The sequence below is a fragment of the Verticillium dahliae genome, genomic scaffold (genome assembly GCF_000150675.1).
Source record: "Verticillium dahliae VdLs.17 supercont1.13 genomic scaffold, whole genome shotgun sequence".
Lineage (NCBI taxonomy): Eukaryota > Fungi > Ascomycota > Sordariomycetes > Glomerellales > Plectosphaerellaceae > Verticillium > Verticillium dahliae.
The window spans coordinates 828155-853203 of NW_009276944.1; the positions used below are offsets into that span (position 1 = coordinate 828155).

General features: G+C 58.7%; 13 protein-coding genes across 13 annotated transcripts; 8 read left to right on the top strand and 5 right to left on the bottom strand.

Moving 5' to 3' along the window:
* Positions 1–323: 323 nt before the first annotated feature.
* VDAG_06222 (uncharacterized protein) lies at positions 324–1226 on the top strand (the record flags this gene model as incomplete). The annotated part of the gene is made up of 1 exon (XM_009659236.1): positions 324–1226. The coding sequence occupies one exon, from the start codon at positions 324–326 to the stop codon at positions 1224–1226; it is 903 nt and encodes a 300-aa protein (XP_009657531.1).
* A 527-nt stretch (positions 1227–1753) lies between these two features.
* On the top strand, positions 1754–2733 carry VDAG_06223 (exosome complex exonuclease RRP41; the record flags this gene model as incomplete). Its single annotated transcript, XM_009659237.1, has 3 exons — positions 1754–2040; positions 2130–2586; positions 2650–2733. The coding sequence occupies 3 exons, from the start codon at positions 1754–1756 to the stop codon at positions 2731–2733; spliced, it is 828 nt and encodes a 275-aa protein (XP_009657532.1).
* A 113-nt stretch (positions 2734–2846) lies between these two features.
* VDAG_06224 (disulfide-isomerase A6) lies at positions 2847–4380 on the bottom strand (the record flags this gene model as incomplete). Its single annotated transcript, XM_009659238.1, has 2 exons — positions 2847–4166; positions 4231–4380. 2 exons carry the CDS (start codon positions 4378–4380, stop codon positions 2847–2849), a joined length of 1470 nt encoding a protein of 489 aa, XP_009657533.1.
* Positions 4381–5270: 890 nt separating this feature from the next.
* On the top strand, positions 5271–6356 carry VDAG_06225 (uncharacterized protein; the record flags this gene model as incomplete). The annotated part of the gene is made up of 1 exon (XM_009659239.1): positions 5271–6356. The coding sequence occupies one exon, from the start codon at positions 5271–5273 to the stop codon at positions 6354–6356; it is 1086 nt and encodes a 361-aa protein (XP_009657534.1).
* A 703-nt stretch (positions 6357–7059) lies between these two features.
* Positions 7060–8138, top strand: VDAG_06226 (alcohol dehydrogenase; the record flags this gene model as incomplete). Its single annotated transcript, XM_009659240.1, has 2 exons — positions 7060–7342; positions 7396–8138. 2 exons carry the CDS (start codon positions 7060–7062, stop codon positions 8136–8138), a joined length of 1026 nt encoding a protein of 341 aa, XP_009657535.1.
* Positions 8139–8867: 729 nt separating this feature from the next.
* Positions 8868–11584, top strand: VDAG_06227 (uncharacterized protein; the record flags this gene model as incomplete). Its single annotated transcript, XM_009659241.1, has 8 exons — positions 8868–8873; positions 9006–9295; positions 9355–10244; positions 10318–10547; positions 10600–10754; positions 10910–11268; positions 11335–11409; positions 11478–11584. 8 exons carry the CDS (start codon positions 8868–8870, stop codon positions 11582–11584), a joined length of 2112 nt encoding a protein of 703 aa, XP_009657536.1.
* Positions 11585–13264: 1680 nt separating this feature from the next.
* VDAG_06228 (uncharacterized protein) lies at positions 13265–14464 on the top strand (the record flags this gene model as incomplete). The annotated part of the gene is made up of 1 exon (XM_009659242.1): positions 13265–14464. One exon carries the CDS (start codon positions 13265–13267, stop codon positions 14462–14464), a length of 1200 nt encoding a protein of 399 aa, XP_009657537.1.
* A 103-nt stretch (positions 14465–14567) lies between these two features.
* Positions 14568–15810, bottom strand: VDAG_06229 (D-3-phosphoglycerate dehydrogenase; the record flags this gene model as incomplete). The annotated part of the gene is made up of 3 exons (XM_009659243.1): positions 14568–15168; positions 15258–15395; positions 15464–15810. 3 exons carry the CDS (start codon positions 15808–15810, stop codon positions 14568–14570), a joined length of 1086 nt encoding a protein of 361 aa, XP_009657538.1.
* Positions 15811–17134: 1324 nt separating this feature from the next.
* On the bottom strand, positions 17135–18179 carry VDAG_06230 (uncharacterized protein; the record flags this gene model as incomplete). Its single annotated transcript, XM_009659244.1, has 2 exons — positions 17135–17748; positions 18143–18179. The coding sequence occupies 2 exons, from the start codon at positions 18177–18179 to the stop codon at positions 17135–17137; spliced, it is 651 nt and encodes a 216-aa protein (XP_009657539.1).
* Positions 18180–18309: 130 nt separating this feature from the next.
* Positions 18310–19463, top strand: VDAG_06231 (uncharacterized protein; the record flags this gene model as incomplete). Its single annotated transcript, XM_009659245.1, has 2 exons — positions 18310–18582; positions 18642–19463. 2 exons carry the CDS (start codon positions 18310–18312, stop codon positions 19461–19463), a joined length of 1095 nt encoding a protein of 364 aa, XP_009657540.1.
* A 1000-nt stretch (positions 19464–20463) lies between these two features.
* Positions 20464–21744, top strand: VDAG_06232 (uncharacterized protein; the record flags this gene model as incomplete). Its single annotated transcript, XM_009659246.1, has 2 exons — positions 20464–20508; positions 20599–21744. The coding sequence occupies 2 exons, from the start codon at positions 20464–20466 to the stop codon at positions 21742–21744; spliced, it is 1191 nt and encodes a 396-aa protein (XP_009657541.1).
* Positions 21745–22044: 300 nt separating this feature from the next.
* On the bottom strand, positions 22045–23031 carry VDAG_06233 (uncharacterized protein; the record flags this gene model as incomplete). Its single annotated transcript, XM_009659247.1, has 2 exons — positions 22045–22522; positions 22589–23031. The coding sequence occupies 2 exons, from the start codon at positions 23029–23031 to the stop codon at positions 22045–22047; spliced, it is 921 nt and encodes a 306-aa protein (XP_009657542.1).
* Positions 23032–24344: 1313 nt separating this feature from the next.
* VDAG_06234 (nudix hydrolase) lies at positions 24345–24924 on the bottom strand (the record flags this gene model as incomplete). The annotated part of the gene is made up of 2 exons (XM_009659248.1): positions 24345–24486; positions 24581–24924. 2 exons carry the CDS (start codon positions 24922–24924, stop codon positions 24345–24347), a joined length of 486 nt encoding a protein of 161 aa, XP_009657543.1.
* Between the last annotated feature and the right edge of the window lie 125 nt (positions 24925–25049).

Here is a 25049-nt window from a genome sequence, read left to right on the forward strand (position 1 = left end):
CATGGCTGTTGCGGCTGCCTCATGCTGAAGGGTGGTCCCTGTCTGTTGAACGCTTCCAGTGTCGCCATGGGACCACCCTCCGCGAACTACTACGTCCCTCGAGACTTTCTACGACTTACTACCGCCTAGGACGGACGATATCCTGTATCCCCTGGAAACCGACCACAAAGAACATTTACATTGAGCACCTGGACACTTTCTGACGAAGCCTTTGTCGTCTTTCGCCACTGAAGTCAACCGAACCCTCGACATCTTCCGACTGGTGCTTGTGACTCTACCACGAATAAGGCCTCGAGTTTTTGCAACTCGGTCAAATTCACATCATGGTTCGCCGCACAAAGGGCTCTCGAGCCCTTGGTTCGGCTCTCCAGCCGAGACCAATGCCCGCCGGTCGGAAGACACGGCGCGCCTCGGAAGCCGAGCGGGCCAATGATGCCGACAGCTTGACCCTGGACGGCTTGTCTCTGGGTTCGTCGAAGGCAAAGCGCCCTGACCCGTTCCCCTTCATGTCCCTCCCCGGCGAGCTGCGACTCAAGGTGTACGCCTACCACTTTGCGGATGCCGGCAAGGTTATGGACCTCGATCCCGACAACCACAAGCGGCTTCACAGGAAACTAGCCTTGTTCAAGACTTGTCGCACCATTTACTCTGAAGCATCGCATTACTACTACAGCAGTCGAACGTTTCGCCTCTTCCCTACGTTTCCCGGCCGCTTCCTCAAGACCAAGAAGCCGCTTCTGGCCCGTCTCACTCCCTCGAAGCGAGCATGTCTCACCTCTCTCGAGATGCGCCTCGGCCCTGGATGGAACGCTCCGCCCCGTGGCTGGGTCGTGAACCCGGCGCTGGGGCTCAAAGACTGTATCAATGTCCGGCGGCTGACGGTCTTTGTCGAATGCGACCCGAGTGACAGCGTCTTCACGGGCTTTCGCCGGTCTGAGGGGTTCTACGAGCTCTTCTGCCAAAAGCTCCTTGGCGAGGTACTGGCTGAGTTGCCGGCGCTGGAATACGTCGACTTTGACGGCTGGTCGAGCGTCAAGAAATCGGGAGAAATGATGAAGGGGCTCATGGAAGTCGCCATCATGAACGACCGCGGCCTACGGTGGGGTCCCGAGCGCGGATGGACCGACGCCGAGGAGAAGGAGGAGGTCCGCAAACCCATCTGGACTGTGCCGTCAGTTTCCAGTGTTTCATTTGGAATTCAACAGGGCGTTATGGTTACGGCGTAAATGGGATCGGGATCGGGGCTGGGATCGGGCTATACCGCGTTTTTCTTTTCTTCGTTTAGACGACGTCTCTCTTTTTGGGTCTTTCATCCTATACTGTCTAGAGGACCTGGTTCGAGGCCGGCATGGTTCCGCAAGCTGGCTCTATGGATATGATAAAGCGGCCAGAAACACACTACAAGTTCATTCAAAAGAACCACGAATAAAATTGCATGAATCATGAGAAATAAGCTTGTTTCTTATCACAGCGTTGCCTTTATTGTCTTGATGATGTCTGATCGCCTCATCTAAGTGCGAATACAGTACAAGAAAACAGACCAAGATTGGTGCACTGTGTGGTGAACCCCACTATGGCAAGTACAGCGTATCGAAGCTCAGACAAAAATTCCCCCATCCCAGTGAACCAGGACTTTCAGACGTTCGACGACAAGACCTGCCAGCCTCCCATCAACACCCAGCCTTGCAATTGGTGCGTCCGAAAAGGCCCCCGCGATACTCAATACACCCCAGAACCGATAAAGAACCCAGCAATGCCTCTCGACACCTCGACGTACGGCCTCTCCCTCCTCCGGGTCGACGGCCGCCGGTGGAACGAGCTTCGACGGCTGCAGGCCCAGATCCGCACGCAGGACGCCGCCGACGGCTCGAGCTACCTCGAAATCGGCCACACAAAGGTCATGTGCGTCGTCACGGGCCCGACCGAGCCGCAGCGCCGCGGGCCCGCGGGCGGGCAGTCGAAGGACGCCGCCGTCAACGTGAGCATTGTCGTCGCGGGCTTCAGCTCGGTCGACAGGAGGAAGTACGGCCGGAACGACAAGTAATGACTCCCTCGCCCATTCTGCCCGAAAAGGGGCGTGTCGCAGGATGCACAACAGGGGGGCGGGCAATCTGACTGACTTGTGGCAGGCGCATTTCCGAACTTGAGGCCACCGTTTCCAAGGCCTTTGCGTCGACGCTGCACACGCACCTCTTCCCGCACAGCTCCATCTACATCTCCCTGCACGTGCTCTCGCAGGACGGCTCGCTGCTCGCGGCGCTGCTCAACGCGACGACGCTGGCGCTCGTCGACGCGGGCATCCCCATGACCGACTACATCGCCGCGTGCACGGCTGGTTCGACGAGCACGTACGCGGCGGCCGACGACGGGGCGGACCCGCTGCTGGACCTGAACACGCAGGAGGAGCAGGAGCTGCCCTTCTTGACGGCGGCGACCTTGGGCGACAGCGACAAGGTTGTGGTGCTCGTGTGCGAGAGCAGGGTGCAGGCGAGCCGGCTGGAGGGCTTGCTGGCAGTGGCCGTGGACGGCTGCAAGCAGATTCGGGGGAAGCTGGATGCTGTTGTCAAGGAAAAGGGGTCCAAGATGGTACAAGAGGGTGTGGTGGAGAAGGGTGCCCAAGTTGATGTTGAAATGACGTGAGAGAAACAGAGAGGCGGCAGAGGGCGGAGGACAACGAGGCAGGTCAAGACGATTTGTATGGGATGGGCACGATGGTATGATACCCCCGGTTAAAAGGCATGGGACATGTAGGATCATTGAACGTGAGTTTTTGTTTTCATTGTCATTACTTGCGCTGGCTTAGATTGGGGACAAGCTGGTGCATACTCGCTTTCAGCACGCGGCCACTAGAGCTCATCGTGGTCAGCGGGCGTCTCAGCGGCGTCCGCCTCGACGGGGGCCTCAGTCGGCGCCTCCTCGCTAGGAGTCTCGGTGCCGGGCTCAGGGGCGTCGGCCACGGTGCCCGCAAAGGACGAGCTTTCCTCGGCGCCTTCCTCCTTGGCGGGAGGCACGTCCTCCTTCGCAACCTGGGGCTCAACAATCAGTTCGGCAGGAAGCTTGTTCTTGGCGCCATCGCCCATGCGGATGGCATCAATCCACGCCTCGACGCTCGTGGCATCGCCCTCGCCCTCGTAGTGCCTCCACCAGCCCCGGCGGGTGTTGACGGCAACAAGCTCAACGTCGGTCTTGAGGCTCAGTGACTTGGTAAGAGTGGCAGCGCTCGGGTTCTCGCCTGAGACAGCGTAGAAGGGGAACAGGTGACGGCCACCCTGGGTGTACTTGTGAGCCAGCTCAGCGAGGGAGCCGAGAACCTTCTCCGACTTGTCGTTGGCAGTAGTCGGGACGAGAGCCAGAATGCACGTGTGAGACTTGGGAGCCAGGCACTCCTTCTGGAGCTCGGCCGTGTCGACAGTGGGAATGGGCGCCGCAGCGGGTGCTGCCGGGGTGGCAACAGGCTCCTCGACAACATCTTCGGCCGCAGCTTCGGGGGCAGGCTTCTCCTCGGCAGCCTTAGCCTTGGGTTCGGCCTTGGGAGTGGACTTGGCCTTCTTGCCATCCTTGACGGGAGGGTCAGGGTTAGGGGTGCCGGCCTGAGAAAGGAACTCGACGATGGCGGGCTTCTTCATGGCGCCATCGTAGACGATAGGATCGCTGGCGCCGACGGGCAGCAGGATCAGTGTGGGGAATTTTTCGATTCCATATTTCTCAACAACAGCCTTCTGGTTGTTCCTCGCCTGCGCAATCGTGATGACGTCGAGGAAGTCAATGGCGATGCTGCGGAGCAGCGGGCTCGTGGTGCCCTTCTCAGTGAAGAGGATGGCCCTGGGCTTGTCGGTGCCAGAGGCGACAAAGGCATCGAGGTCCTTGTCGGTCACCTTCTTGACATGGTTGTTGATCTTATCCACAAGGGCGTCGACGATGCCAGTGGCGGTGCGGGGTCCGTTGTAGTCTTCGACGGCGGGCTTGCCGCTCTTCTTGCCAGGGCGAATGATTTTGAGGGTGGGGAAACCCTGGATGCCGAACTGACCGCAGAGAGACTTGTTGGCATCGTCGTCACAGTCGACGGCGGCAACCTTGGCAAGTCCTTCGAGGCTCTTGGCGGCCTTCTCGTAGGCGGGCTGGAGGTTCTTGCAGTGGCCGCACCAGGGGGCGTAAAACTCGACAATCTGGACAACACGGCCATGTCAGCAAGAGAAGAGGACGCTCGAGAGAAATGTGGCCAATTCATACCGAAGTGTGGTTCGACTGCGCAATCAAGCGGTCGTAACTCTTGCCATCCACCTGAAGAACAGCAGAGCTCTTGGGGTACATACCTGCCATGGCCCCGGGCATGGAAGCCAGGGCGGCGATGCCCGCAGCGAGGAGGGTGGCATGATGCATCGTGTAAGTGGACGAGGTTGCACTGGAATAATCTGAGGTTGATTTCGGGCGAAGAGTAAGGTGAAGGCAATCAATTAGAGGGAGTCGTTTGCCAGGAGATTCCGACCATATATATATCAGACAGCTGGCAGCATCCAAAGGTGGTGGTGGTGGTGGTGTTGTCTTCTTGTTCTTATTTTTGGCAAAAGGCCAGCGTGGAAGATGGGGGGGAATAGGCTACGGGGGAGCACAGGAGGCTTTGCTGGCCCATAGGCAAAGACGACAGGCTCTGAATAGGCCTTTGTCCCTTGGCATACCCTGTAGTGCACCGTACCTCCTTAGCATTCCCCACACCAGCTTTGAGCTCGCACCCGCCGCTGGCTCCACCGTTTCTGCGTCTACGGGGCTGGGCCGCCAAATGGCGCTGTACCTTTTAGCGACGTCAGCCTGCGACCTGCTCGTCTGCGGTCTGCGTCTCTCCATTCTGAGGGAAGGTGGTACCTTGATGAACTAGGCTGCCGACATCCTCTCACGCAACCTCAACGTCCAAAACTCCAACTTCGTCCAGCTCTTATTCTCTTCGTCGTAGCTGAAGCTCTCTCCGTCCATCCACTACCCGGTACCTCAATCAATCTGTCTTTCGCAGCTGTCCTGTTACTGTAGCGATCGACAATGGCCGAAGCCATCCCCGCCAGTTTGCGCCAAGCGGACATCACGAGGTTTATCAACCGCGCAAACCAGCTTCGCTCCGTCAAGCCAGCTGTGACCTACTGGTGTACGTTTCCCTAACCCTTTGCCGGTGTTTTATCAACCTGTTACCTGACAGAACCCTCTCAGGCGAATACTGGGTCGTCAGTCAGATTCTCGCGAAGCAGCTGCACAACACCGACGATGATTCCCTCGCCTACACCATGAACCTCATGGACCAGCTTGAGAAGACCAAGACGGAACGACCTGACGACGAGGCCATTATGGATGATGCCGTCGGCCAGGCCGTCGTCGAGCAGTTTGCGCAGCAAACGTTTGGTCGCGCCGAGCGCGTCATGAACGCCAACAAAGTGACTCGCCAAACTGCTGATACTTTTGACGCTGCTGCGACGTTCTTCCAGCTCCTCAACATCTGGGGACAGCCCGATGCCGAGACCCAGAAGAAGATAAAGTTCGCACGATGGAACGCAGCGCGCATCCTCAAGGCCGTCAGAGAGGGCAACGATCCCAACGAGTCGAACCCCGCAGTTGAGCAGCCAGAGGCCGAGGTCGCCCTTCCAAGCCTCGACCCTAACGACCCTGACGTTCAACTCTTGACCGGCAACGATTCGTCAGCTTCAGCGCCGAGAGCTGCCACGGTCGAGGACGACCCTGATGCTGAGTTCTACAAGCAGCAGAGTGCTGCCCCTTCGGCCGCCAATGTCCCCATTCCCAAGTCGCCCAATGAGGTCGAGCTGCCGCCGTCGGCCGGTCCTGGTGTGCAGACGCCTGGCGGCTACTTCCTGCCGACGCAAGCACGTCCCGCTTCGGTGCTGAGCGAGGCCAGTGGAAACGACGGCCCGTCTCTTCCTGATGTGCCGTCAGCGCCGGCGCAACGACCTGACCTGTCGTCCAATGTGCCATCTTTCAGATTCAGTCGCATTGTCTCTCCTCCGCCCGACCTGCCCCGGAGCCCGCCTCGTGAACCATCGCCGCCTTCGCCTCCCACAGCTCCGTACCAGGCGCCTCCTCCTCCGGCGCAGCCTTCGCCTCCCCCGCCTGCTGCCCCAGTGCAGTACCAGCCGTACCAGCCGCCACCGTCAGTACGGTCTGTCGTTCCGCCTCCTGTCTACCGCGCACCCGTCTCCGCCCCGGCACCCCTACCGGTTGAGAATCTGCCGGTGGAACACGATGTACCGGGTGCGACCAAGCATGCGCGCTTTGCCATATCGGCTCTCAACTTTGAAGATGTCCCAACGGCAGTCAAGGAGCTCCGCGCTGCCTTGGCAGCGCTAGGGGCGAGACCTTGAGATAAAGTACTGGACCACGCGGCGGGATTAGCCTTTTGTCTTTAGCCACCCCTGTTGTTGAATCCAATACCCCTTGGCCAAGCCTCAAAAGTTGGCACAACGCGACTCGTGTACCTTGTTCGACCCTCGTTCTGCCTATGCCGTACCACTGGACGGCATGTGCTGGATGCGCTGACTGAGACAGTTGCTTAATCATGCCGGCGTGCAATCATCTGCATGGACATTGGTCATTCATGTTGCATGTGTTAGGCTTTACTACTAATCACGCCGAGGCTCCAAATCAAACGCTCCGCCCAGACACACAGACTGATCGGACTTGCGAATCGGATTTAAAATAATTCCTGACTTTTAGAAAAGCTAACGATTACTACCCACGGGCAGACCACTTAGCCGAACACACAGCTGTCCATGACTCAGCGTATGGACCGCAAGCTGCTCAACCCGGTACATCCGCATGCGGGGGTAGTGGGATGTCGGTATGCGGCCAGACTTTACGTCACCATCGATGGTAGAGCTCGAATTGCCGAACGATAAGCTTTCGCGTCAATGCTTGAGGACCAGGTATAAGAGCCATGAGATCCAGATTTGCAAATGTAGGGCTCTCCGGTGTCCAGCAACATCTTCCCGCCGAAGAAATTCCCTCGTCTCTTGATTTCTACATTGTACCAGCTTGATCCCGAATCAATCCACACAGTCCACAACCATGTCGACCCTCCCCAAGACATACAAGGCCTGGGTCGTCGAGAAGGCAGGTGGTCCTATGGTCCTCAAGGACCTGGAACTGAAGCAGCCTGGCCCCAACCAAGTTCTCGTCAGAGTGCGCGCCTGTGGCATTTGTCACTCGGACACGGGCATGTCATCTGGTGCCTTTGGTGATGTGTTCCCCCGTGTGCCCGGCCACGAGCTCGTTGGCGATGTGGTCGCTGTCGGCGAGGGCGTTACTCGGTTTTCTGGTGGCGAGCGCGTTGGTGGACCATGGCATGGCGGTAAGTTTACGTGAGCTGTCTCACGAGTTGCCCAACCACTGACGAAACTGCAGGCCATGACCTGGCATGCCGACAGTGCCAGCGTGGACAGTTCCAGATGTGCGATCATGCAGCTATCAATGGCGTGACCCAGGACGGTGGCTATGCCGAGTATGCGCTGCTCCGCTCCGAGGCTGTTGTTCGAATTCCCAAGGAGCTCGACGTGGCCGAGGTTGCGCCCCTCCTGTGCGCCGGCGTCACTGTCTTCAACAGCATCCGCAAGATGCAGATTGAGCAGGGCAACCTAGTTGCCGTCCAGGGCATTGGCGGCCTGGGTCACCTGGCTGTCCAGTACGCCTTCAAGATGGGTTACAAGGTCGTTGTGCTGAGCTCGGGCTCGGCCAAGGAAGACTTTGCTAGGAAGCTCGGCGCGCACGAATACATCGACACGAGCAAGGACGACCCCGTCAAGAAGCTGCAGGAGCTCGGCGGCGCCGCACTCATCGTGGCCACCGCTCCTAACCCAAAGGCCATCTCACCGTTGACGGCTGGTCTGCAGCCCGCTGGCAAGTTGTGCATTCTGGCGCCCGTGGGCGGGCTCGAGATCAACTCGCTTCACCTCATCGGTGGTGGCAGGTCCGTGTGGGGATGGCCTGCGGGACACGCGCTCGACTCGGAGGAGGCGATCGCATTTGCAAGCACTCACAACGTCAAGTGCATGATTGAGAAGTTCCCCATGTCCCAGGCTAAGGAGGCGACGGACCACATGCTGCAGAACAAGGTGCGCTTCAGGAGTGTCCTCATGATTGACGAGTAGATGCTGGGCGAACACCTAATGAATGAAGTCACGGGAGTGTCGGGTAGCGGGCGTTGTTGTCTGGGGTGGATGGTGGTTAGTTAAACCACAGAAATACCGAATCAAAAGAGCATCATGGCGTCATGAAGATTGTGCACCATGCGCAGAACCTGAACCCAGCTACATTCGAACCAACTTGCTGTCATCTCTGCAGGACGTCTGATTGACAGCAAGAGGCTCGCTACAGTTCCCCGCGACGGAGCCAAGAAGATACACCAATGGGGCGCCAATTGGCCATCTTTGCTCGGATCCGCCAACGTCTCAGTGCTGGTTCCTGGCCTGTATAAGGAGCTGATCGGCACCAACCATGCCACAGGAACCCCGCGCCGCGAGAGCGCTCCCTCGAGAACCGCTGGCTCAAGCCCTCTCCACCCCCCGCGCTATCGATCCTCCCATCTTGAAAGCTGATGCACCTGTCTGCCAGTCACCCTTTGCCGACGGATATTTGGATGCGGGCAGACAGCTCAGTGGCTACCGGCGTGCTGGTCCCTTCCGAGATGGACAGTGGCCGTGGTATGGTTGCGGCGGTGTTCGGGCCATCTCGGCGCGCTGACATGGGCCGTTGCGGGCTCGTGGCAAGGATGATGATGTGCCATGTTGCTATGGTTCTGCGGAGTCAGACCCTTGCTTCCCTCCCCCGGATTTCGGGACATTCCCCCTTGGACAACAGGCCGAGGACGACGTGGGGTAATGGGTGTCCTTGGCCGGGATGCCTTGGCGGTCTTGACTGAATAAAGTTGGGCTCATATCGCCCCCCAGATGTGACGACAGACTAGGTAGCCAGCTGTCCTCCACTTGACGAAGTTGACAAAAGATGGTGACGCTTAGGAGTACGGTCTGGCTGATGCTGCCTGTCGCGGCGCTCGGCCTGATCGACAGGCAAGTCCGAGCCGGGGAACATGTCTGCCCACGGCCGGCCGCTCTAACACAAGCAGGCACCGCATCGTGAGCGATAATAACATTGTGCGGACGAAACTGATCAACAATGAGACGACACCTCTTCAGGTCGGAAACGGCAACTTTGCCTTTGGCGTAGATACGACCGGCATGCAGACGTATCTACCATTCAACACCATGTCGGTGTGGGCGTGGCACAACGATACCGAGCCCAGTGGCGGGTGTGTTTGCCCCTTCGACAGCATGATTCTGATCAAAGAAGCTGGACTGACCCCCCCAGGAACAAAATCTCAGACTACACCGGCGTGCCGATGGAGACCCATGGCCGCAATGTCTCCTATGATATACCGGACCCCAAGCTCCCCGACGTCTCCCAGTGGCTCATCGGCAACCCGAACAGAGTCAACCTCGGCCGGATCGGCCTCCGCTACAGGAACGCGACGCTGTCGGCGGCCCGCATCTCAGACACGCGCCAGGAACTCGACCTCTGGAGCGGCGTCATCACCTCCACGTTCACCGTCGACGGCCGCCCGGTCAAGGTCGTCACGCAGGGCGACTTTGACTCGGACGCCGTCGTCTTCGACATCGACTCGGAGCTGATCCGGTCCGGCGACCTGACGGTCGAGCTCGACTTTCCGTACCCGCCGATCCACTCGACACGGTACAAGTACGAGGTCTTTGTCGGCGTCTACGACTTCCCGGCCAACCACACGACGAGGCTGACGCGCAGCTGCGAGGCGAACACGGCGCACATCCGCCACGAGATGCAGGCGACGAGATACAGCGTCAACCTCCGCTGGCCGCACAAGAGCCCGCTTTCCCTGCAGAAGGTCGAACCGGAGGGTTCAACCGCCGTCACGGCGCACAGGTACACCCTCGCACCCGCGTCTGGAAAGGGGGAACAGAAGCCAACTTCGCTCTCGTTCACGGCGCACTTCTCTCCGCGAAAACGCCTGCCCGATCTGCCGGAGACGATCAGGGGGCGCAACACGGCTGGATGGCACGAGTACTGGGACCAGCGCGGCTTCGTTGACCTGACTGCCTCGACGAACCCCAATGCGACTGAGCTGCAGCGGCGCATCATTACTTCGCAGTATCACGTTCGCGTCAATAGCGCTGCAAAGGGCGAGTCGCCTCAGGAGAGCGGGCTCATGAACTACGGGTGGTACGGTATGTGCACTCGTCTACAGTCATCCACACTTGCAGGAGAGAGACGTGATGGGTGCATGCTTACGTTTTGCAGGCAAGTTTCACATGGAGATGGTGGTCTGGCACAACGCACATTGGGTGTCATGGGGTCGTGAAGAGCATTTCCACAACATTTTCCCTGCCCTTTATGAGAAGCTGCTGCCGACCTCTTTTGCCCGGGCCAAGCTCATGGGCTGGGAGGGCGCTCGATGGCCCAAGATGACCGACACTATGACAGGGCGGAGCTCACCAGGCCTCATTAACGCTCTTCTGCTATGGCAGCAAGTATGTCACCACCGTGTAAAGCTCAGTAGAGAAATATCTGACAATCCAACAGCCACACCCAATGTACATGGCGATGCTGGCGTATAAGACCAAGCCAACCCAGGAGACCCTTGAACGATGGGACCCGATACTCGAGGCGACTGCCGACTACATGGCGTCGTACGCCTGGTACAACGAGTCATCGGGGAATTACGACCTCGGCCCTCCGTGAGTCTGTTCGTCACCTTCTACCGGTCATGACTAACGATGTGCAGCTCCTTCGGTGTCACGGAAAACACTCCACCCGAAGACACCCTGAACCTTGCCTACGAGGTTGCATACTGGCGCTACGGCCTCGATGTCGCACGCGAGTGGAAGAGAAGGCTGGCTCAGCCTGTTCCCGAGCACTGGACGACCGTCGCTTCCAAGTTGTCCAAGCCCCCGCAGGTCGACGGCCTGTATGCAGTTTACGAAGGCGTCAACTCGACGTGGTGGCAGGATCCCAAGCTGAACGGCGATCCACGGAGTCTCATCATGATGCAGGGAATCCTGCCCAACACGCCGGCGGTAGACGAGGAGGTCGGACGACGCACGGCAGATAAGGTGTGGGAGGTCTGGACTGACCAGAAAATCCGGGGCTGGGGAAGACCGATCCTAGCGATCAACTCGGCGAGAGTCGGGAACCCAGAGCGTGCTATCTATCACTTGACGGCATATGATTACTGGAAGTTTGACGATGCTGGTAAGTGCCATCATGACCGAGGGAGGGGTGAGGGATTCGGTTGCTAACGGAACGTGCGCGATGTAGGCTTCGCCATTCGAGGCGGTGACGGCGGGACGCCGCCCCCTTTTATGCCCGGGAACGCCGGGTTTCTCTTGGCCGGTCAGTTACCATTTGCTTTCTGTTTGGTGTCGATGTTGTCTCGTGGCTGGCTGACGATCAACTTGCAGTTGCGTACATGGCTGAGGGATGGGAGGGATCATCCAGTGATGCTCCGGGCTTCCCCAAGAAAGGCGGTTGGGTGGTCAAGCACGAGGGCCTTCGTAAGGCTTTGTGAGGGCGTCTGGTTTGATCCATTGGTCATTGAAATATCATGAATAGGTATCCATAGCTTCTCGAACGTGGAATGGAGACCTGCAGAGATCACAGCTGCGGCATTTCGCATCCGAGCACGTCACATCGTGCTATGCTGGGCATGATTCGTTAACAGGGCGTTGAGTCGTTCTTCGCATCGTTGTCACCAAGCTTCTGGAAGTCGATGCAACATCAATAAGCTAACTGGAGAGGACGTGACTTGGATCATGTGGCTGGGCACAACACGGTTGTTATGGTAGGTTCGACTGAGCGAGAGAGTTGCAGTCGATCTTTGGCTGAGGGCCCGGGCCCATGGTTCGGTTCGCCTGCTGAACGGATGTTGGGTTCGTGAGCTTGGGTCGCCGTGTCTCAGCCACCATGCCATTTTGGACGCCAATCTGCGTTTCAATGGTCTTGTGAGTTGAGAAACAGAGGCTGAATATCAGCGCACAGCCTTGAGAACTTTGTCTCTTGCGCCCTTGACGCATTGCTGCTGAATGGTCAGTGATCTGGTCAACACGTCGAACCGTTTCATGCATGACGGGCCATTTCTGAGGTATATTTGAGTCAGCTACAATCGACTGCAACCTCAAGATCTAGATGCGAGTCAAGGGCGCTGATCTCGAGTGCCGATAGACCCAGGCGCCTCATGAAGAGAGTTGCGCCCAATTTTGGGTTGGGCTGCGATAGGTGGTGGTGGGCGTTGACGCCTCGCAGGGCCTGTCGTCATGTCGGCTGTCCCGATACCCTAGTCGGAATGGCTTCGAGCTCGTTTGGGTCTCCTGGAAGGGCTGCATGCGCGCTCTACGTCGACGGAGCTCCCTTTAGCAACGGACGTTGCCAGGCCGGTTGGTCCAGGCCGCTGGCGACGGCATGGGTGCGCGTAGGGCGTTGGAATGTTGCTGGCAAGCTGGGTGATGAGTTCATCTCGATGAGCCCTTTGGGCTGGTGCCTGTCCGCCACAAACACGTTTCTCAGGATGCAGGTGTCTCTCCTGTTCGTGTCTTAGTCTGCCTGTCTGGTGAGCTTCCAGAGGACGAGGGCCATCTTGACAGCCCGAGGTCGGCTGGGGATGGGTTGCAGAGGTTGCAGAGGTTGCATGAACGCCAGTCCGGCTGCAGATGGCTGCACATGGTGGAGGCTGACTTTCGTCCCAGCATCTGGTTCGAGGACACAGCGGCAGACCCCCAACAGAACGCACTGTCATGATCGTCAGGTGCACCTGGGCGCCCGTGGGTTTGAGTTCAAGCCATGGGCTAGTGACTCGGTCTTCGAGGCAGTCACATTTGCGCCCGCCCTGCATCTGAGGAAAGCACAAACGGCGGTGCGAAAGTAAGGTAAGGTAGGCAAGAAGTGGGAAACCAGGCAAGAAGGGCCCTGCCGTCCCTTCTGTCTGTTTTAAGACAGTCCCTTCCCTGCGCTCACGCCCGCACCCGGCATCGGCACTCCTCCATCTCATCCCTCATTCACCGCACGGCAACTTGGCAATTGTCGCCAACTTGCTGAGATGAAGAAGATGCTCTTCTCGTGCATCTTCTTCCCCTCTTGCACCGTCGCGTCTTCTCCTCCCGCCGGACGCCTGCGAAGCTAAACGGCTGCCATGCCGCACCGATTGATCAACGGGCCGTGGCCCCGACACGGCATTCGGAGGCAGCCAACCACCATGTTCGACGTTGATCATGGCATCGTCAGCAACTCGACCCGCGACCTCAACGCCGCCTTCCCCATTGTCATCTTCATCACCATAGCTCTCTACAATGCCGTCGAACTCGCCTGCATCATCTTCTTTACCTTCAAGAAGCGCAATGGCCTGTATTTTTGGAGCTTTTGCGTTGCCACCTTTGGTCTCGTGCCCTACTCCGTCGGCTTCCTGCTCAAAGGCCTGGGCATCAACACGCGGCTCATCTATCTCTATGTCACCATGATCATTATCGGTTGGTCCTTTCTTGTCACCGGCCAGTCTGTTGTTTTGTACTCGCGGCTGCACCTCGTCGACCGCGACCCGAGACACCTGCGCTTTGTTCTCGCCATGGTCATCACAAACGCCATCATCTGCCATATTCCCGTCTCTATCCTGATCTACGGCGCCAACTCATCGGACCCGGCAGGATTTCTGTTGGTCTATTCTGTTTATGAGAAGATCCAGATCAGCATTTTCTTCCTCCAGGAGCTTATTATATCCATCATGTACATTGTGGCCACGACCAAGCTGTTCCGCGACTCGACCCTGCACGCCAAATCTGCCCGCAAACGGATGCTCTGGCATCTCATCCTTGTCAACATTGTCGTCATCCTGCTAGACATCACCATCCTGGGCTTGGAGTACGCTGGCTATTACGAACTGCAGACTGCTTACAAGGCACTTGTCTACTCGATCAAGCTCAAGCTCGAGTTCAATATCCTCAACGGCCTCATAGATCTTTCAGGGGGTCGCATGGGCACGTCTTCCGGTCAGAACGACTACATCTTCGACGGCAGCCAGCGCGTGCCCGCCTGCTTTGACAGTCTGCCAGCCATGGCCATGGACACCATCGAGGTCGGCGGCACGTTGCAGGACGAGCTTGCTAGAAAGGGTGCCATTGCGAACCCTGAAATTGGCCGCCGGTACTCTGCCCACGTCCAGACTGGCCGCGAACCTGCAGGCGAGGCAAGGAGCGGCACGGCCGACGGCATATTGATCATGAAGACGACCGAGGTCAACATTGTGCGTGGTAGCGAGATTGAGAGGCAGATGAAATGTCTGAGGCGAATATCCACGACCTCGCTGCCTGGGACTGGCAGCTTAGAAATGACGACAACGCTCGAGCCAGGGGCCGGATCGGCTTCGTCGTCGGAGATCGGGTTTGCGAAGAACGGCGCATAGTGTGGTAACGGTAATGAATCTAATGATACCCCTCTTCCGTTTTCACGTCACTCGTCCTTGGCTCATTATGTGAATGCTTACAGGCTCTACCATCATGTAGGGCTCAGTAGTGAAGCGTCCTATTTATCTCGTTGATCAACGGCTTGCCCTCGGACCAGCGCTCCAGGTTCTGCTCAAAGATAGCCAGCGCACGATCCCAGTAGGCCGTGCTCCGACCGCTGACGTGCGGCGTAAGGAAGACGTTTGGTGCCTTCCATAAGGGATGGTCCGCCGGCAGTGGCTCCGGGTCCGTGACATCAAGAGCCGCCCCTCGAATCTTGCCCTGCTCAAGCGCCGCCACGAGAGCCTCCTGGTCAATGAGCTTGCCGCGCGCAATGTTGGACACGAATGTCTTCTTCTTGGACAAGATGTCGAACTGCTTCGCACCAAGGATCCCGTCCGTCTCCTTCGTCAGCGGCAGACCTACGACGAGGAGGTCAAGGTCCTGCGCGAGAAAGGCGTTGATGGATTCGACGTCGGCGCCGTGGAACCAGCGCGCCGGCAGCACGCCTTCAGGGTCGCCCGTGCCAGGGACCCAGTAGCTGTCGTCCTTCCGGGAGGCCGGGTCCGCGCGCTCGCTGCGCGTGTAGGCGTACACTTCCATGCCCAGGGCCTGCGCAACGCGGCCGCACTGCCGGCCAATGGCGCCGTAGCCGAGAATACCCCTAGTCATCGGGAGGGCGTCAGTCATGCGCACAGTTCGCGAAGTGGGGGCAGGGGGGTGCGTGGCAAAGGCGGGGTGGACATGACTTACATGCGGAGGCCGACAGAGTCCTCGACGGGGTAGGCGAGACGGTTGGCCCACGAGGCCTCGCGCTGGCTGTCATGGTAGTGCAGGAAGCGGTGTTGGTGGGACAGCCACGTTCCGATGACCCATTCCGCTATTTGCGGGCTGCCACGGCCCGGGTCAGTCGACGACTCGATGTGCAAGGGGACCTTGAAGGAATCAAGAAGACGTACGGGTGCACGCCGTTGGCCGAGCAAAAAACGACGTCCGGATTCAGATACAGCGCGTGGTCGAGCCACCGGTCCGCGCCGGCGGAGGAGAGCTGCACGAAGCGCACGTTGGGGATGAGCTCGGCGCGCGGCGTCAGCCAGCTCGAGTAGATGGTGATGTCCTCCCAGAGCGCGGCGGGGATCTCGTCTGGCGTCGTCAGCGCTCCCGAGCTCGTGCAGTCGACCCAGCGGATCTCGATGCCCGGGTAGCGCGACTCGATGCGGCTGATCCAGTCTTGCTTCGGCGGCGCGGCCACGAGCAGGAGGATCTTGTCGCTGCTGAGGGACGTTGGCCCCTTTGCTGAACTCATCGTGGGCACGTTGTGGGCACGCCTACTGAGGGGTCGTCTTTTGGTGGTGCACTCTACGTTTGCGAGATGAGTGGGATCAAGTTCAAAGTGATAATAACTGAGTGTTGTTGACTTGTGGTTGAGCGAGATTTATTGCAGCAATGTTCACAAAAAAGACGAGTTGTCCAAGGTGTGAGTTTGGAACGATGACAGCATTTCGACAATGCATTGCTCATCCGCATGATTGATGCGGGATTGGAGGGCAACGTGGAGTAGCGCTGATAAGCGTCACTGGGTGGAGGGGACATGACAATGCTAGCCGATGTCGGCGTGCGGATCTCATACGCCCTCTGTGAGAAAGGCCGTGATGTTGGATGCATCGGAAATGCGTCTAGATTCATGATATGCCCGGTTCGCGTGCTGGGTGCCGTGGCCTGCTGATTCTGGGAGGACCTTTAAGCGGTGTGCATGTTTGCCAGTGGCCGTGCTGGCCGTGCCGTAACTTTAGGTGTCTAGGTAGCGCACCGGCTGGCACATACGTATTGAGGGAGAGATGAAATAGCATTATTCGAGATATTTGCTAATGCTATGGAGATCTCGCATGCTCGAGCGTGTGCCTCCTGCAACTAGGGTTCGCCGGAACGGCTCGACGAGCCTAAGCGTCAGCGCCTGCTGAGAGAGGCACACTTCCTGGTCGGGAAATGCGACTGGACCACAACGCTTTCCAAAGACCATAACGTTGTCCAAAAAAAAAAGTTATGTTGCCAGACCCCTTGCCTGCTTCCATTTCCCGCCATCGACAGCCCCTCACGACGTGCCGAGGGCAGCATCATCATGATGCGTCACGGCTTTGCGAGTCGAGGACCTGGTTGGATCCAAGACTATTTGTCTGAAAGGCCAGGTCTCTGACCCGCTGCGCACCTATGGTCCAGTGCTTACTAAAGCCGGGTGACGAGCCGAAGATCGACGCCATGCGTAGAGATAACGCACAACGGGTGTTGAGCCCTTGTTGCTGTCGTCAAGGTAATAGGTATGGGAGGTGCCGAGTACCTCAGAAAACACGGCATCATTTCCCATGGTCGTACAAATACAACCGGATGCCAATAGGTTCAGGATGGACGATTGTCCGTCCACCAGCCCTGGTAGCGTCGTGCGCCCTGGCTGTCATGGCCAGTCCAAAGGGCAGGGCACCACCGCTTGTGGTAAGATGGGTGACGTCTACCACGTCGGCCATCCTTTCGCGCCCGCAACGAAGGAGAGAGGCGACCCGATGGCGGCACCAGCAGCCCAGGAGGAACATGTCGACCCAGACCAAACGCCGGCGGTTGCCAGCATGTCGGCTTCGTCAGTTGTCAATCTCCGAGGCGGGACGCAGTGGCGGGGTCGGGGAGGCAGCAGCAACGACAACAGATCCCGTCGTCGCGAGGACAATGGCTGACGTTGGGGCCGCCGGTGACTGGGCGGCGACGTCGTGCGAAGTGGCTACTGGGACGGCAGGTGTCGAAACGGCATCTGCTTCGGGCGACAAACCCGCCGGTACCGCCAGACGCTCATCCTCCTTGTCGTCATGCCAGACATCCGGATCAGGTACCTTGCCTGGGTCGGGGATTGACTCATTGAGCTCATCGATTGCTGTGTCAGCCTTGGGGTCGTGGTCATGGTCATGGTTGTCATCCACCGTCTCTGCCGGGGGTTGATGCTTCACCTCATTCGAGTCCTGATGAGGGGGGGTCTGGCCCGCGGCACCACCGGCAGGAGGAGGAGGTTTGTTGCTGGCGGCCTGTTTGTGCTGGTTCGCAAAGTGCTCTGGCGATAGCTCTGTGTCGGTGGTGGATCCCAGGTACGGTCCAGCAGCCAGCTGAGAGTTGCCCAAGAACAAGAAGACGATGACGATGAAGACGGTGACGACGAGGAGGCGGGTCGACCGGGTCTGCGCCGTGCCGCTGAGAACTGAAAAGGCTGGCATGATGGAGTCTTGTTGGCGTTGGTGTGAATCAGATGAGTGAGGATGTGTTGAGAAGAGGCAAGGAGGAGAGGCAAGGAGGAGCTTTGTTGATAGATGGTCGCGTGGCGAGCATGCAGTTTTCTTCCGTGGTTGTGGTCTGTCATCCATGCTCTGGGAGGCGACATGGGCAATCCTGCCTTGCCTGCCATCGTGGGAGCGGGTCCATGCGGGGGGCCGCTTCCCAGCCCCCGCAAGGGCTAGCCCGCCAGGGAATCTGGGGTTGGGCCAGCTCCAGCCAGAGCCAGACCAAGACTCAGCCTTGGCGTGTTCAGCCTTGGCGTGTTCACCCAAGGCGCGCCATCACGTGTGCCCTCTCACAGCTGCCGACCATTGCCAACCGCTGCTCACCTTGGCAAACCACGGCCCCCACAAGATGCCGAGGCATGGTCCTGTCGACCACGGTCAGGTACCGTAGAGAGGGCGAGTTCGCCAGCTTCACTGCATTTCAAACAGCTACTTTCTTTTCATGCGAGTACATGTACTGGGCTCCATCTGGTCGCTGTGTTGCTGCCACCATGGTCCACGAATCCTTTGACGAGGTCATGAACCTCATCGAACTTCCAGGGCCGACCTCCTCACCCACCAGGGACCCTTCATCGCCAGTCCGATATGCGGGTCTTTACCCGGCATGGGTGCTTGGTGAAGAGATTGAGGGTTACACTCCCATGAGACAGGCATACGGTGGACATGTCTACACCCAATCATCATTGGCAGCCGTTCGCGCAATGGAGGCTGCCAGGAAAGCCGCTTCGCCAGCTCAACCAACTCCTGACATGCTCGGCATACATGTGAGTTGAGCATCGACGACCCTCAGGTCAACGAAAATGCAAGCTCATGTGGTGTGCAGTCAATACAAGGGGTATTCGCTGCCAACGTCATCTCTGATCGCCCCATCATCTACGAAGTCAAGCCCCTCTTCATGAGACGGACCTTCAGCTCCATCCTCGTCACGGCACGCCAGCCCCTCGAGCCCACCCCTTTAAGAGAGTCCACAGTATTCAAGAAAGAAGACGCCGACGCGCCGCTCGGCCATGTCTGCTTCAGCTGCATCTGCACCTTCAAGCTGCCAGAACCGGCATCCATCGACTCCCAAGGCACGTCACCGCACACCCGCTACGCCGCGCTCCTCGGCTCGAGACCCCCGCACACCTGGCCGCATTCCCCCCAAGTCGACCTCGACCTCGTCCAAAAGTACTTCCCCGGCGCGGGACCCGGCAACTTTCCGATCCTCGACATGAAAAAGGTCGACATGGCGGCGTACAACGAGGGCAAGCCCCTCCAGGACCGGCGCGAGCTGATCCTCTACCGTCTGCGCGCGCCGCTGCCCGCCAGCGTGCCGAACCACCACATCCTGGCACACGTCTACGAGTCGGACCGCAACGGCATCCTCATGCTGGCCAACCACGCCGGTCTCGGCATGGCGCTCGCCGCCGGCGCGAGCCTGACCTACTCGTACTTTGTCCACGTCAACCCGGAGCAGGCCGTCATGAAGTACGGCGCCCAGGAGGACGAGGGCGTTTGGTGGATCCAGGAGACGTTCTTCCCTCGTGTCGCCAACGGGCGCGGCACCTTGATGATCAAGACGTGGAGTCCCGAGGGGCTTCACGTCGCGACGGGCTACCAGGATGGTTTCATTAAGGGATTCAAGGACGAGAGAGAAAAGTTGTAGATTCTGGAACATGCGTGGAGGCGTGGTCGCCGTGTGTCGTGGGAGCTAGTCGTTTTTGCTTTAAGCTCTCGGCTATTCATCTGACGAGTTTCCTCGAGATACTCCATTTGCTGATCAGGTATAGATATTGTATCTTAGGTTTCGTTGGAGGTTGCTAAGCATAGATCATACACATCGATTACATGTTGTAGACTCTGTGGACGCTTGTTAGCATCATTCATGACTACGTCACATCGAGAACCCCAATGGTGAAGACACAAGACTTCTCATCAAAACCAACCTAGCCACCGAGACTGACGCTGTCGCTGCCGAGGAGATCCAGACCGACCACGCGGTGTAGCGAGAAGCCATCTCATCCATTTTGGGCCGATCGGATCTTGGGCCATGAGCGTCATTTGGTGCAGAAGAAGACCTCTCATAAATCCAACCAAGAAGCGATGGACCGAAACACCCAATGAGCTCAACAGGACGTTCGAGTCGACAATCGCGATGGCGTTCCGACGCTCATAGACCGTGATGATGCACAAGGCATGCTAATGCGCGCCCTGAACAGCCTCCCTTCCGACGTTCCGAGACCACAGCTACAGAAAGCACGGTGTTCCGCTTGGTAAGCAGCACAAGGTGAAGGTGCCCAACAACCCGACCTGAAGCTTCACGTCTGCCATCTCACGCTGATCCAGCACTTGGATCTACCCCATGCGATGTTCACACGCGGTTTTTCTCCCTCATGCCATTCACTTCAGCATCGCACGTCAGCTCAGTTGTTTCTGTCGACAACTCCAAGGCTCGGAAACAAACCGCTGGCCGCCAAGTCGAGACTAGTTCCGAGTCATGTTCGCACCTAGCCATCGCCACGAAACCTTATCCCTGGGTCCTCAGCTGATCCATCACTGCCGGAAATCCACCACAACATCCACCCTTCCGTCGCGGCAGCACGGCTCTTCTTGACCCCGTACATTCAATATCACCATCGGTCTTCACATTCTCTTCGCAACCCAGTATGAAGCGCACAAGAGGCGCCTCACCAGACGCAGACGACATCCACGTGAGTGAAACTCTCCGTTCTCGTTGCTCGTGTGTGCGCGGGCGCGCTCTCTGTCACCACAGGCCTGGCCTCTGACAAATCATCGTACAGCTGCGAAGGGAAAGGGGCCGGAAAGCCCAGCAGGCCTTCCGACAACGGCAGATTACAGCCATCAATGACTTGCGCGCCAGCAATGAGGCCATGCAGGCCGCCATAGCGAAGGTGTCGCAGGTCGCGTCCAAACTGGGGAGCGCCGAGCTCGACCGCGCCGTGCGTGATGCCGTGAGCATCGCCGGCCTGGAGCGACAAGCTGCCGTGAGCGCTGACGCAGGCGGGGCACCATCACCACCATCACCACCACCACCACCGGGTCCTTCGTCGGAGCCGCAGTTGGCAAACACGCACGCGTCGTCATCGTCATCCCAACAGAGTGAGAGCGCGTTTCCACCAGAGATGGCACAATCGCAGTCGCAATCCACGCCCCTTCTCTCAGTCTCACAGCCGGCGGCGTCGCTCACCACCCCTCACACACCAGTGCCGGCCTCTCACCAGTCCTCCCCCTCCTTCCCCCTAGACAAGCTAGCAGACGAGCCCCTCCCCGCCTACACATCCGGCCGCATGTCCCCCGGCTTCGGCTACGGCCTCTGGCTCGAGCCCGCGGCGCAGCGGCAGCGCGACCCGCCCATCGACATTGCGCCGTACCTCGCCATCGACAAGACGAGCTTCGCGAGCATCGTCTACTGGACGGCCATGATGTGGGGCACGCGCGTGCTCGAGGCGGCCATGCGCGGCGACAGCGCCGAGGCCGAGGAGACGTGCCGCTCGTCGTTTGGCGCCCTGCGCGACATGGGCGGCAGCGACGAGCAGATCCTGCACGGCATGCGCGCGCGCCTGTCTTTCCGCCGCCGCGGGTACGTCGAGGCCGACCACCCCGGCTACGACCCCGACAAGGGCGCCCGGGTGCAGGCGCTCATGGTGAGCCACAGCACGGCCAAGGGTCTGCGGCTCGACAAGTTCCTCCGGCCGGCGGCGGTCGAGCTGGCGTTCCGCCGGCGGCTCGGGGCCGAATACGCCGTCATCGAACAGGGGCTCAAGGGCTTGGGGCCCGCCGAGGAGGTCATGCGGGTGAGGGCGCTCGTGCAGCTCATGGTCAAGACGTCCAAGTGCCTAGGAGACGGGCCGCGGTGGGATATTGACCGTATCGCCACGATACTTGAGACGTGGGCCACCTGGAGCAGCGACTCGCCGCGATCGTAAGGCTTTGGGAGGGATAGCAAGCCCAGCCTGGCAGAAGATGATACTGACGGATGGATGAAGCGACTTTGTATTCTTTTTTCTTCTTCTTTCATTTCACTTTTTGTTGAAATCAGCCACAAAATATTGGGCTTCCACTAATATGTGATGGTGAATGCTGTCAACATGACAAGACGCAATAGTAAAGGCTCGCTGAGGAGTATAAAATATGACAGCAAAGATTTCCGCTTGACCGGAACGCCAAACTCACACACCCTGTCTCTCCCCCTCCCTAGTTCTCGATCAGAGAATATCTGGTCCACTCTACTTCGGGATGAGCCACGCTGTCTCCGTGTCTGCCACATCCTCCCGAATCGTCTTGCTGAACTTCAACCAGCAGTACGCAGCATTGGTGCCCTGGCGGCCGCCGTACCCCCATACGACGCCGAGGCAGCTGCCAGCCGCACCTTGGGGGCTGATGTACTGCGAGGCGCACAGCATCAGGCAATCCTCCATACGTGTCATCGGTATATGGCCAATATCGTTGCCAGCAAAGTTGACGCCGCAGAGGCGCTCGAAGACGAGATCTGTGCCGGGGACCGTGTACTCGGTGCCGTTGACACCAGGGCAGCCGGGATCCGTAACGCCAAGACCAGATGATGCTTGCGTAGGGATCGGAATGGCCGTGAAATCGGTCGCAGACGCCGTCGAGGTTGCGCTCCTCGTTGTTGCGGCCGATTCTGAGGCCGAAGCCGAGACCGCGGCAGTTGTGGCCGTTGCTGGTCCTGATGCAGTCGTGGCCCTGGCGCGTCGTCAATATTTTACTCGACTTCTTTATTTTCGTCTTCAACATTCGGGGCCTACTCACGCCCCAGACCCTGCGCTCCCGTTACCGTTGCTGTTCTGCGAGGCCAGGATGCCTGCCGCCACCGCTGCACCGATAAGTCCGGCGGCCAGAACGGCAGACAGCACAATCAACCAAAAAGTCGTTTTCCTGAGGCCACAAATGCGGCCTTCACTACTGGTAAGCGTGGCTGGTGGAGGCGAATGGCTATCCTGAGGATAGCCCGCGTGAGACTGATGCTGCTGGTGATGATCCTGGATGGCTTCGGCCTTTGCGGCTGCCGTGGCATCGGGGTAGTCTGTTGTTGCCATGAGGCCGCTCTGTTGATAGTCGGAGGTCGCCATGAGACCAGAGTTGTACTGCTGCTGGTGCTGTTGGTGCTGGCCGTCGCTGTACTGGGACGGGTAGCTGTAGGCCGTTGAGGTGCCATCGACCCCTGTGCTTGCTGGCGAGTATCCGGTCGCCATGATGAGTGAGTGGCAGTTCGACTTGCTGTTCGAGCCGATTATGGAGGTGGCATGAAGCTACGGTCCGGCCCAACGCGCCACAAAGGTAGGAAAGACAGGCAGACCTGAGTAAGAGGAACAGGGTCGCACAGGAAATGGAGAATTGGGACTTCTGCAGAGGATATAACGTGAAGACGGCCGCAATCTCCTGAGAGGGCAAGCAAATACGACGATCCAGAGGGCCCTGTCCAGTGCCCATTGACCACACGCCCCCTGGTTCACAGCTTCGGGCTAGAGCTGCAGCATCGCGAAACCCCCTGGTCGGGGGAAGGATGGGATCGCGACGACCCGTAGGCCTGCGGGCGCGCGCTTGTGGTCCAGTAAAGGCGACGGTATGCCGAGCAAGCCAGGAGTTGAGCGTCAGAAGGCGGCAAGCAAGCTTTTTGGGGGCCGGGGTTGGTCGATGTCAGCGTCGTACCATGTAACTCAGGATGAGGAGCAAGCGAGGCAGCGCGAGCCAAGCCAGCTGGGCAAAGAGCAGAATCATCGCGTGGCCCACTGATGATGCCCACGATATAAAGATGCTCGACATTCACGTCGTTCATTGTCACCCTATCGTACTGCTTGACTGAGAAACGAAGACAACCTAAGTCAGTGATACTCAAGGGAAGCGAGAGGCTTCGACGCGTTCACACGTGAGGCGCAAGATCGGCGACAGTCTTGACGCAGCGCCTTGCTGTGTTCGACACATAGTGCATGCACCTGCCTTGGAAAGCTTGTTCTAATTCTGTAGACGAATATTGTGGTGGACTCGTGGTCGCCTGAGCGTGTTGATAGGCTCCGCTGAGGGGCGCTGCACAGCTGCTGGGGCTGGTACACATCACCTCTCACTTCATCTCCCCGCGCCAACATCTCAGCCCTAAGACGTCTTGGATGGCTCGCTTGCCCTGGACATGTTGAGAGAGCTTGGGGCCATATTCGACCGTTGCATTGATCAAGGGGGTCATGTAAAAAAGGACTCCAGCCGAGATGAAACCGCCCATTCGGGGTCGAGCAACGCCCCCTACCTAACGTGGTGTTCAATGAGCGAAATCCCTGTGGCGTCCTTGTGCTTCATCCCGAAGGATTCGAACACAGCCCCCCTACACATGGGCTCCCGAGGCCGGGGCCAGCGCGGCAACAAGGACGTCCAATCGTGTGGCCGAAGCTAGAGGGATCCTCCTGGGTGCGACTCGCGGGCTGCATGTCGGCTTCCAAATCGTCGTTTGGGCGTGTTCGTGCCCATTTGCCACCTCCTTCATCACCGCGCCCGTATTTGCCTGACGATGCTGCGCTCAAAGCAGAGGATCGATGTCAGCATGCTCCTTGAAGAGGTTGACGAGCGGCAGGAACAGGTTTTCGCCAGCGTCTTCCAGATGACGCAAGTCATCCCCACGACTTCCAAAACCAAGCACTGCACTTCTCAGGCTCCATTGCCTAACAAGGGGTGTCAGCGGTCAATCTGCAAAGCACGGGAGGCCCCTCCCACCCCCCAGCCTTTGAGAACGCAGGGGGGGATGGGCTGACTGACAAGGATGGTAGATGAAGAGAGCTGGAACAAACCTCAGGCTGCGCCGTCGCATCCTCCATCTCGCACTTTACGAAAATGGTTATGTAGTGTTTGCCCTGGTCGGCAAAGATATCGTTGGTCACGGCAGCGACCTTGACGCCGCGCACGCGCAGGCCCGTCTCCTCGAGCACCTCACGCTCGGCACAGGCGAAGAAGGACTCGCCATACTCAAGGTGGCCGCCCGGCAGCTGCCACGTGCCGGCGCCGTGGCTGCCCTGCCGCTTGCCGCTGACGATCTGGCCCTGGGCGTTGGCGATGATGGCTGCCACGCCGACACGGGGGTTTGGGGATGCAGTCGTCGACATGTTGCGAAGTTGTGTAGGGTGATTAGATCTGGGAGTCGGTATCGGTAATCCGGCGGTATGAAGTGTTTGGTCGGTCGCGGGATAGTCAAAGGTGAGGCGACTTGAGTTCTTGATGCTCGATGAAG